Below are 11,456 nucleotides of genomic sequence, written 5' to 3' on the forward strand. Positions count from 1 at the left end.
CTTTCAGTCTTAAGGAAATTCAACAGTTTCTAGGTGCCCTTTTCAGCCATTTAGTTCACTTATGATTCAGGAAAGATCCATTTGGATGAGAAAGAAGCATGTTAGAATATACTGTAAAGTCTAAAACTGTAAGGACAAAGCATAGATCATGATGTACACATTCAGAATCCTACGACTGTACTTGTTCCCACTGATCCTCTGGATGAGAAATGATCAGTAATCAGAACTTGTTTGTCTCTTTTCCCACTGACAGAAAACAACCAGCACTGAAAGAAACCATAAACCTTCATCAATAACATGGAACACAAAAGCATCACAGTCTATACCCCACATTCTGACCAAAATAAATATTAATTAATAATATTAATACACTGGGGAAAAAACTAAAGCATTTCAAAAATACTATTAAGCATATTTAGTAAACTTACCAGTAAGAATAGAACATTTGAGAAGGAAATGTAGAATCAGAAGGCCCAGATGCAATGAAGATAGAGTCTGAATAAACACAGTTGTGTCACCATATTTAATCTGGAATCAAATTTAAATACATTTTCGGTTATTGGAGAATATTTATGATAATTATACTGAGGTAAATTTCTGATAGAAACTATGAAAAGATGATAATGCATGGAACTTTTGTGTAGTTTACTCAAACAAAGTTGTTTGGTTCAACACAGTAAGAACATTCTGACAAGAAAAGAACAAAAAAAGGTTCTGAGTTACAGCTTAAAGATGTTTCATTATGTGATAAAAGTCAACATCTAGCATGTTTTGAATTCATTGATTAACTTTCTTGCTTCAACCTTTGCTGTAAGCAGTATTTTAAAATGTTAGTCAAAATTTGCAAAAAAAAAAAAATCTACAGGGATTAATTTCAAAATTTCCAACTTTACAAGTTCATGTATGAGCAAAGGTTGTATTGGAATTTAAAATGGCAGCTATTGCTTCCTTGGTGGTTATATTAGCAGAACTGTTATGAGGCCTTGGCTGTGTGCACATAAACATCTAGCTGTTATAGATCTTTTAGGTATTTATCAAATCAGTTGGGATTTTCCAGAGGGGATGTTTGGGAGTTGCTTGTATCCTCCCCATCTTTCAGTATTTGCTCCTCTGTTTAAGTTTCTGTAGCTGCCAGTCAGTCCAGCAAAGTAAGCAAAAGAAAATCATAATGCCCAAAAATTAACTGAAGCATAAACACAAAACCAGACCAACAGTGCAACTAAACTGTTAAATTACAACCAAATACTAAAAATAACTCACCTTTATAGCCCTAAAGTTAGTATTGTTAACTCCTTGGATGTCACAGATAAAGGAATCTGTTTTGTTATGATTTTCTTTTATTTTGACACAGGGATGTTGCTTTTCACCCTCAACGCCCCACACCAGCAACTCTGCTGCTGTCATCTCCAGTTTATCTGAACTTTTCTGAAATGAAACAGAAGCAAACTGTAACCTTTTAGAAACTCATGTCACTTGTTGGGTAATTTAAAAAAAATACTTACATGAATAACAACATGGACATCATTTCCCAGCCTCTCTGTAGTGAAGCTGGTAAACTCTGGATCAGGAAGGTATGTTAGTTTGACCAAACAGGCCACAGTTTGATTGGCTACTTTCAGAAAAACGGTGCTGCAGCAAATCTGACCGTTTTCTGCTGTAGGCGTATCGTAGGTGAGATTCTGCAAATTATTTTAAAAATGTTTGGTCAAAGAGATTTTATGACAAAACATTTATAATAGTCAGATAACATATCATGTATATTTGTATCTTTTCAGCCACAAACAGTTCATCTTCATATCCTTGAAGTAAATTTACCATCTCTGCTGCTGTACATCAAGGCTCAATGTTAAGACCCCTTACATTCATTATTTAACCGTTCCACATATACAGACATGTGAATATGCATTTCTTATTCCAGAAAGACAATAATAATTTTACTGTTATGCACAGGATACTCAATACTATAGCCCCAAAACCTTTTGACCCATTCACCTCTGACCATATGCAACAATCTCCCTCTGTAGTGAAGCTGGTGAACTCTGGATCAGGTGAACCATGAGTTTTAATCATGGTTCACCTCCACTTTAGTAGTAGCAACATTCACCTCATGTGTCATTTGTGAAAGCTGTTTATTCTCTCCTGTGTTTTATTTTAGCAATTGTTTTATATCTTATGCAATTTGGTCTTGGATTCAAAACGGTGCTTTTAAAAACATATTCACAACAAACAGATTGGATCCGTCTGCAGAACTACCTCACTGCTGCTGTTCCTGGGAAGCAACACTTGCTGCTGGGCGTGGCTCTGCATCAGCCCATCCACAAACTCCAGATGGGTCCCAATGAGTTTGACCTTCCTCTTCCCACTGCAGGGCATGAAGCAGCAGTCAGATTAGAGGACATTTGATATACAGAGAAGGTGTTCTTTACTCATCACTCTACTAACACTTCCACATAAAATGCTAAGTGCCGCTGCATTCAGGTGCTCATAGGACATGTCATGTGCTTACAAACAGCCACCTGAATTAAAATAGATGTGCTTCAAACTGTTCAAAAGGTAAATTAAACATGAATGAAATATTAAGCATCACAAACCGTATTCTACTGCTGTGTTGAAAAAAAAATATTTAAAAAAATTGCACGAGAAGATTAAAGTTCCCTTCCAAACATGTAAGTACAATTATTTCAGAGTGACATTCATTATTGGGAACATAAGCAGGCAGATATCAGATAAGTCACTAAACAGAGCTGATTCACTTACATTTATAGGAGTCTTTCATGGGCAAGTTGTGGCTTTAGAACAACAAATTACTGTACTAGAATTGACTAGCTTTATTAAAAAAAAAACTGTAACTCTAATTTTTGAAAATTGGAATGATCCATTCTTTTTTTAGTTGCTTAATGGTAAAAATTAACCTAGCAGAGAATATAACTGTAGCAAAAAACCTTCATGTGTCTTGAAAGTGCTTTCCAAATATCTTCTGATCTAAGGACATGTAATTGTTGAAGTTTCTGCAGCTATAGGTACGAGTCTTGTAGTCAAAACTTTCTTTGAGGAAGTGACTCCTTCACACCTACTTGTGACTGACGCAAGTCACAAGTAGGAGGTGTTGAAAAAACTGAAGAAGTTAAACACGTCAATTAGCAAGATGTCGCCAAAAGTTAACTACAAGCTGTGAAATAACATACTATATTAATTATAATACTATGTACAATCTCTGACCACTAACAGTTACATCGTTCTAGTATCTGTTTGGACCCAATTTGCCTTCACAGCTGCCTTGAGTCTTTGTAGCATAAACTTAAGGTGTTGGAAACCTTAGAGACTCTGGTTCATCTCGACACGACAGCTTAACTCAGTTACTGTAGAAATGTCAATTACACATCCAAGATAAATCATTCCACATCCCAAAAGTGCTTTTATTGAAAAAAGTCCAAAGTCCAGGGAATCCACTGGAGTACAGTGAACTCATGGTCTTGTTTGTTAAACCAGTTGGAGATGATCTGAGCTTTGTGATGTGGTGCATTGTCCTGTGAGAGGTACAAACAGATGTTGGATACCTTGTGGTCATAAATGGATCGACTCTGTAGCATTCTCTAGTAACAGTGACTACTCAAAGCACTTTCCACAGTGCCCTTAATTGGACAATTAAGGGTTTCCATCTGTAGCTGATGGAAACTTTTACAGGAATGTTCAAATACCTCCTCCAGCTGCTCCGAGGTACTATGTCAGTGCAGACTGGTAACGGCTGATAGGTGACTGTAGCGTTTCCGTGGCAACTACCATCAGGCAGAAGAACACACACTTTGACCAATCTCCTAGTTTCAGTGGTGGGGATGTGAAAGGTCAAACTGACACCAGTGTTGTTCCACACAGGAGATCTGTCCAGAAAAATCAGGAAAACACACAGAAAGCAAAATAGTAAGAGTTAAATTGAAACAAAAAGATCTAAGAAAATTGAAAGGTTGACGGAGAAACTTTCTATTTGTCCACATTTTTAAAGAAATTTAAAACAGCAGCTGTAGCCTTCAATTCGTTTAGGTTTTATGCATCAGGAAATGGGTGCAATTATTGTGGTGAATGTGAATGAACCGACTGGAGAGTTTCTGAAACAAAAACTAAAGCAAGTTGCATTTTTAGCTAACAACCACTTTGGCTGTTTAGTCATTTCTTTACATTTATGTAACAAATATCTTTCTGTCCATTTGTTAATTGTAAGTTTTTTTTCCTTTTTCATGTTAGACATTTGAATATTTACTAAACTTGAGAAACAAAATGTGTCGACAGATAACCTAATTGACTATAAATGGTGGCGGCACAGATGATGATGATGTAGATTTTAGGGTGTTTAAGAAAAAGAAGTCTGGAAAACCAAGCATAGCAAATAATTTGGGGAAATTATTAGTTTTGATTGATCAAAATCAATAAAAATTATAACTGCTGTCAACGTTTTCAGCAAAATGTTTTTATTTGTGCAAAGGAGGTTGGCAGCAAATCAAACGTTGTTGCCAATGAAGTGGGTCAGAGTGCATCTGTGGTTATAGGTGTTTTTGTGGGTGGGGTAGATGGATTCTACAGGGTCACATGCATGCATGACACTTGCTGATTGAAGTCCTTCAAAATGTTCATCCTTGCTGAGTGTCAAGACTTCCTGTTGACTCTTCCTCTGTTTAATGTTAGGTTTTCATTCTTGACACTTAAGCTTCTGTCTCGCAGCTTTCAGGCCACTTGGTTCTCAAGTTTCTGTTGTCCTTGAGAAGCAGATGAATTGTTTTATGTGCCTGAGAATTATATTTGGTTTAAAACTCTTTGGGCTCTTGAGCTTGTAAAAAGTGTACCATGTATACACGCCTGTTTGCATATAATATAACAAATGTTCATCTCGCAAATTATTTCCTCCATTAGTTTACATAAGGCACATTCCGACTGGCCTTAGTTTTCTGAGTGACTCACTCCTGAGGACTACAGTCCATGTGCGTTGAGATTCTCACTCCGATCACGTCGCTCAGGTTCTGACCTGACAACAAAGCGTGGTTTTTCCCATACAGAGACACAACGCTCGGTGTAATGGAGACGACATCTGGTGTCTGACAGGGAAACAAAAGATATTTAGCAGTCATCCATTATGCTTATTTGATGATATATTTAATTAGTTTAATACAGATTTGTCAAAAACCCATTCTACAGCTTTTAGATGAATCAAATGATTCGACTGTTAGCAGGGCTCTGTAGAACATGACTGCATGCTGAGGAGCTCATTCAGCCATTTTGTTTCAGGTGTGTGTGACCAGGAATGCATCTAAAACTTACAGCTATTCAGAAGGAAAGAGTTTGAGAGACCTGGTTTAGGATGAGTGTTAAGAAAAATGTGCATTAATATAGATTCAGACTCACAGAAATGTTCATCTCAGCTTCCATCTCCAGGCAAACGTCCTTCTGAGTCTGCACAGAAGATGTTGAAATAAATAAACAATATTGTTCTGGTCAGGTTACTACTGACTTATAAGACTTACTATGATGGTCATGACAGTAAACATTAACATTAACAAGTCTATATTTAACAAATGCAGGTTGATTATTACATTGTGAGTAAGTTCACTGGCCCAGGAACAGCTGTTCTCCATCCACTGGCACCCAGATCTGATACACTGTCGGCACCTGAAGAGAAAAACAAATCAGACTGGCTTTCAGCTCAGCTTTTGGAAAACATTAACACCACAAACGTGTGGAAATAGATTATGTTAAATGCAAGAGCAGAGGCATTCTCCCTGAAGAAGCACTGGATGAGCTACAGGTGCATCATTCAATACATGGACAGCCCACTGATATCCTAACAGCCTCCAACCAAACAGAAACAGAATTTAAAGTCGGCAATAAACCCAACATCCACGCTGAAGGACAGTGGAAAACTTTAATGCTAATGCAAGGGGAAGAGAAGCAAAGATTTCATTTGAGATGAGACTTGCACCAACAGCCTTCTTGTCATTATTAGAAAAACAACAACAGAAAAACAGCCTCCACCCACAAGTTTAGTTTTTTGAGTGTATAAATGAACTTACAGATGGGAACTTGGTTGTCCATGAACACTTGAACAGTTGATTAGTTTTCTTTGCTCTGTCAGCTCAGATTTCCCAACGTTGATGTTTATGGTGACATCCAGGACTGTGAATTAAGAGTTTTATAAAACTTCCTTTACGAAAGCAATAATTTGTGTTTTTTATTTATTTATTTTTTAGCTAAGAATATGTAAACTTGGACAACATAATTGGAATAATGTGTTGAAAATAGCAGCAATTTTGAATCTGTTTTCTTGAGACAAAGGAAGCTTTAAAGTCGCAGAGAACATTAATAGATATGATCATTTTAACTGATTTCACTGAGACAAGAAAAAACATAAATCTGAAGCTTTCAAATTGATAAAATGTGTTTCCACACAACTGAAAAACAGAGGATGACTTTTTAATATCAAACCTGTTCAACTTTTCTGCCATATTACATTTAAAAGACAGAAGCAGTAAATGTTATTTTACAGATTATCACTTTGTTTCTGTCAGTTCTAGAAAGAACTGACCTTTACATATTCTAAACGATCAGGTTATTACATTACTTTGATCATTTAACAAAAGCTGATTACCATCAGTCAGAAGAGTGTTGATAAGGATGCATGTGCACTGAGGGAACTGTGCTGAAAACCCCTGCTGCCTACAAATCTGACTAGAATTTGAAGAGAATTCACAGGTGAAGTTAGACTGAACCTTCTGCGGCACAGTCAGGTGTGTCTGGATGATTACTTTGACCTGAGAAAAACAGGAATACAGAAGAATAACATAATCTAAAAGAAAAATCAAATGCAACTAAATTCAGTCAGTGTTCGAAACAAACCATTCCACTGGAATCCTTCACAACTCGGTGGGAAATCATTTCCTGTTGAGGTTCATCAGGGATGGAAAACCACTCTGAGTCTGTGCAGTGGTCCTCAAATGTACAGCTGAAAAAGTTCAAATGAGGTTTTAGAAAGTTCAGGAATGTCTGAAGGATTCAGCGGTAAGAGAAGTTCCTGACCTGTCTTCAGAGACGCACCACACACAGAGGGGATCCTGTGCAGACAGACAAGCCCTCACATCTCTGTGAGTGCTACACCTCGACACTGCAACCCGCTCAATCTGGAACAAAAACACACTCAACATCCGAAAATGTATGGGTACGCTTCATGAAAAATAAATAAGAAAAAAAAAACAAAAAACACCAACCTTATTTTTAAGCTGCAAATACACATGGTTCCGATCCACTTGATCCAGATGGATTTTGGGAAACACTTTGCGTTTTTCACTCTCTCTGTAGAGAATCTCTGGACAGGTGGGCTTAAAGTTCCTGTCTACAGCAAGCTGATGACAATATAGACCATAGTTACAGTATTTATGGGAAAAGTAGGAACTGAACATGTCAAAGTTATATTTCAGCAAAAATAGTTTCACTGGACACAACTGGTGACCAATAAGTTACCAACGGTGTCCCACATGGATCGATACTTGGTATCACCTTTTTCTCCATTTATATTAATGTAGCAAATTCAACCTGGACAGACTCACATGGTGCACATAATACTGTGTGCATTTCTCATGTAAAAGTTGCAAAAATTATTTGGACACTTATTTTATGAGGCGGCATGTTTTTTTTAAAACCTGTAAAACAATACTTTCATTAGCTATCATTAAACATTGTGATAAACTGGTGGTACTCAATAGTCGTCAGTGGTTTACAAAGCTATATAAAGGCAAGATGTTCTAGCACATTGACGCTTGCTTTGAACAGAAGCTACAGAAAAAGGAGAAGTGTTCAGAAACTAAAGCAGACACTAACGGCTACTGGCGGCTTCTTTCCCTCTAAACTGATCTAGAAATGACATCAAACTCAGACTTTAAGACTTAAATGGAAAACTGTCACTGAGTCATGAAACTTGTACATTTCAAACTATTATTAGCAATACTAGCTAGCAACAGTTATTTCAAATATGCTGCTACATTAGCAAAGCATCAGTATTTACTGAGATGGTTCATGTTGTGCAGCACCAGTCTCTGGAAATATGGTTAAAATTCTAAAATCTTGAGTTTCTGTGCTTTGCTATGTTTTGTGTTTCCTTACCTGAACTGTATAAAAATGTGAGCTGCAAATATTTTAAACATAGCGCAATTAAATATTACAATTCTAATATCAAAAATTATAATGAAACTTCGGTTTCAGAAAGCAGGGTTAACAAGCTGCTCTGAATAAACCGACCCAGCTCTGTGATGCTCAGGCTTTCTGGTTTCAGAACAGGAAACATTAACTAGGTAACTCAATTCTGAGTCAAGTTACCCCTGAGTTAAGCCGTGGGCACATGGATAGAAGAAACTCATCAACAGAGCGCAGATAAGGTGATTCACCATGGCAACAGAAGAAAATAAGAAGCTTGAAAGCGTGCTTTTCTCACCAATGGAATTAGAATTTTAATGACGGCAAAGGAGAATATCAAAACATATTTCACAAAAACAAGCAGTACTGTTTCTTTAAAATAGCGAGAGTTAGCATGACAAAGACAAAATCAATGCATAAGTGTGATTTAGCAGAGTGAGTATTGTTGACACTATACTTATTTAATATTCAAAAAGAGAGGATAATTTTATTTGTCTGAACAAGATAAACGTCTACTGTACTACAGAAACCAAAACATGAGTAGATTATGTTTGAATTGCCAAAATGTTACAGCAACTACATTATTGCTTTATTAGTCTTGTGGCTCTGTAACTTTAGGGAACCCCATTAAACGGTGCTGCCTGTGGTTTTCAGATAGCAAGCTACTTATAAACTTAAGTCACAATGATCCAAGTCTAACAGTACGAGAGCTCTCATCAAAAAAACTCAGTTATAATATAAAATTTGTCTAAGCTACGTGTGTAGCGACACATTGTCATTCTGCTAAGAAGGACCTGATTATTTTTATGCCTTATAGGCACCTCTACTGTACAATAACAGTAACATTTTACAGTAACTTTGTTTTTAACAGTTTTACAGTATCATTCCAGTCAGGATCCTGTTGGGATTAACATGAAGTGCAGCACTCTCTCCAACATCTACAGGCTGCTCCACTAAAGGACACGCCATTTCTGACACTTTTCTGTTCCAGCTCTCACAAAACGATAGAACAAACTCAGGGTTTGTTCAAACAGTCCTGTTAATGAGCAGCATAGGTTCACAGGGTAAGTTGATCCAATGGTTATCTGGCTTTCTGAAACTGAAAACCCAGGATATGCATAGTTGGGCCAGAACTTACGCAGGATTTTCATTTATTCTGCTTTCTGAAACGGGGCTCAGATGTCTTATAAATAATAATAATTTCTTTTTCAGAAACTAAAGAAATAATTTCTTCACACCACTCCCCCACTCCCCTGCTACCAGAGCTGAAAACAAAAACATCTTTTAATAAAAATGTTTTTATACTTATCATGGTATTTTTTTTAGATGTAATGTATTGCATTCTTCTTTATTAGAAGAATGGAGGAGTATGGGTGGTTGACATCCTGTCATGTCAACCATGTCAAGCATCTTGCATTTAAGACTCTCACCTTTCATCACAATGTGTCCAAACTCCAAAGCCTTTTTAGTCAGGCTGCTGTGTGTAGAGTTAAACTTTCTTTTTCAGTAGATGGGAAAAGAGAATTCCAACATACTCATTTTAAAGGCATAAACTCCTTTACACTGAAACAAATCCTCCCGTCTCCAACAGTACTGCAGTATTCAGTAATTTTCTACACACCTTCATAAGCAAACCGTCTGCTGTTCCAATGAAGAACACCATCCAGGCCTTCTGCTTCATCGCCAACACAGAGGTCATGTCATTGTGTTTCAGAAGAACGACCTTTGGTTTTAGATTATTTGGTCCTAACTGAGAAACAGAAACAGTGATTAGCTCTAAAATCTGCCTACAGAGAAGAGTTGCAAACATTTGGTCTAAAAAAATGCTACAGATTTATTGAAGGGAGAACAGCCGATGATCCTGTAGATCAGGGGTGTCAAACTCAATTTCACCGAGGGCCACTTCAGCATATTGGCCCCCCTCAACGGGCCACATTGACGGTACAGATCAGGAGTGCATCCCTGCTAAAACACCCCAGACAAAAGGTTGACTTCCCTCATTCAGTTCATTCAGGGTTGTAGAGTCAATGGTCCAGGTGTGTTAGAGAAGGAACCATCTAAAGTTGCAGATGGTAGAAAACTAGACTTGGGCACCCCTAGCATAAATGTATAAAAATACAATGTTAAAAATAAATTAAACACCTCATATTGTTAAATAACTGATTTTATGTATTGAAGTTTTAAATATTACATTTGAGTTTCCATGGATGTAAAATTACTGCTCAGTTTAAAAATTACAATATTTAAATCAGTGATTAAAGGTAACCAAGCAAATAATAAAAACAAGTCACATGGGCAGACATGATAGACTTTACACAGAGATTTAGTCTCAGAGGCAACTGAAATCAATTAATTAAAAAAATCCTTTCTGAATATCATCTCATGGTCTCTGAACTAAATGCGTCTTTCTGACCGGAGCTGACAGCGAGTTGAAGAGTTATGGACCGGACGCTTTGGAGCGTCTGGTTAGGAAGCGCATTCAAAACCTTTGGTTGAAATGGCGCGTTAAATTCAAGTCTCCATTACAGACCAGAGAAAACTAAAGAGATTACAACGTTGTGTTAATCCATTTGAGGAGCCGGCAGTTTATCTTGAGGAACTAAATGACGATGCAAAAGTTAGACTGTAACATGCGCAGTCCGCTGCTCAACCACTGCGGAATTAGAAAGAAACCGCTGGAAGTAACTCATCCAGCGGATTTAACAAATGGAGCCTTCTGGGTTCACGTTACCCAGGAGAGCGGCGCTGGAGGAGCTGCAGACGTAACATCTGTCCGTTTCGGAGAAGTGAAACCACGCAAAAATAAATAAATAAATAATCCGGACCGCACAGGGTAAAACACTCACAGAGTTCAGTTGATCTGTTTGGATCAGACAGATCCAACTGACTGATGAATTAGCGCAGATTTTTCTGCAGATGGGGTGAAGTGATGCTAATTTAAGTGAAGTCGCTTAATTTAATTTATTAAAAGTTATTGGGGCCTCAGTCAGTGGTTTTTATCACTAAGAGAAAAATGTAGATGCATTTATCTGCTTAATTTGTGATGGGATCTGGATTCACGGTGAATATTAACTAAACCGCATAAAATGCGACTAAATAGCCGATGTTGATATGATTGTAATTTCACGGATAAAAATAGAACATGACCGATTTTTTTTTGTTGTCGGTCAAGATAACGGATAACAAAAAAAAGTCTAGCGCCAGCTGCCGCCCTGACACCAACTCACACACATCTTCATTCACAGTCTTACTTGTAAATTGATGTTTCTTTTCTTGGACGTTTTGAT

At 37.2% G+C, this 11,456-nt stretch overlaps 1 protein-coding gene across 1 annotated transcript in view; it reads right to left on the minus strand.

Moving 5' to 3' along the window:
* Positions 1-6: 6 nt before the first annotated feature.
* Positions 7-11,456, minus strand: part of LOC106936871 (plexin-C1-like) — a 17,413-nt gene continuing 5,963 nt past the window's right edge. Inside the window, exons 2-16 of the mRNA XM_015018107.1 lie at positions 9,791-9,919; positions 7,248-7,382; positions 7,060-7,160; positions 6,880-6,985; positions 6,632-6,794; positions 6,057-6,159; positions 5,580-5,655; positions 5,392-5,439; positions 4,951-5,084; positions 3,699-3,878; positions 2,254-2,362; positions 1,503-1,679; positions 1,261-1,425; positions 429-528; positions 7-266 (exon numbers count right to left, since the gene is read on the minus strand). Coding sequence (XP_014873593.1) covers positions 214-266; positions 429-528; positions 1,261-1,425; positions 1,503-1,679; positions 2,254-2,362; positions 3,699-3,878; positions 4,951-5,084; positions 5,392-5,439; positions 5,580-5,655; positions 6,057-6,159; positions 6,632-6,794; positions 6,880-6,985; positions 7,060-7,160; positions 7,248-7,382; positions 9,791-9,919 — 1,779 coding nt within the window. The 3' untranslated portion in view covers positions 7-213. The remainder of the gene's footprint in view (positions 267-428; positions 529-1,260; positions 1,426-1,502; positions 1,680-2,253; positions 2,363-3,698; positions 3,879-4,950; positions 5,085-5,391; positions 5,440-5,579; positions 5,656-6,056; positions 6,160-6,631; positions 6,795-6,879; positions 6,986-7,059; positions 7,161-7,247; positions 7,383-9,790; positions 9,920-11,456) is intronic.

This window comes from Poecilia latipinna, unplaced genomic scaffold, assembly GCF_001443285.1.
Source record: "Poecilia latipinna isolate Pla-1442-1.1 unplaced genomic scaffold, P_latipinna-1.0 Scaffold2233, whole genome shotgun sequence".
Lineage (NCBI taxonomy): Eukaryota > Metazoa > Chordata > Actinopteri > Cyprinodontiformes > Poeciliidae > Poecilia > Poecilia latipinna.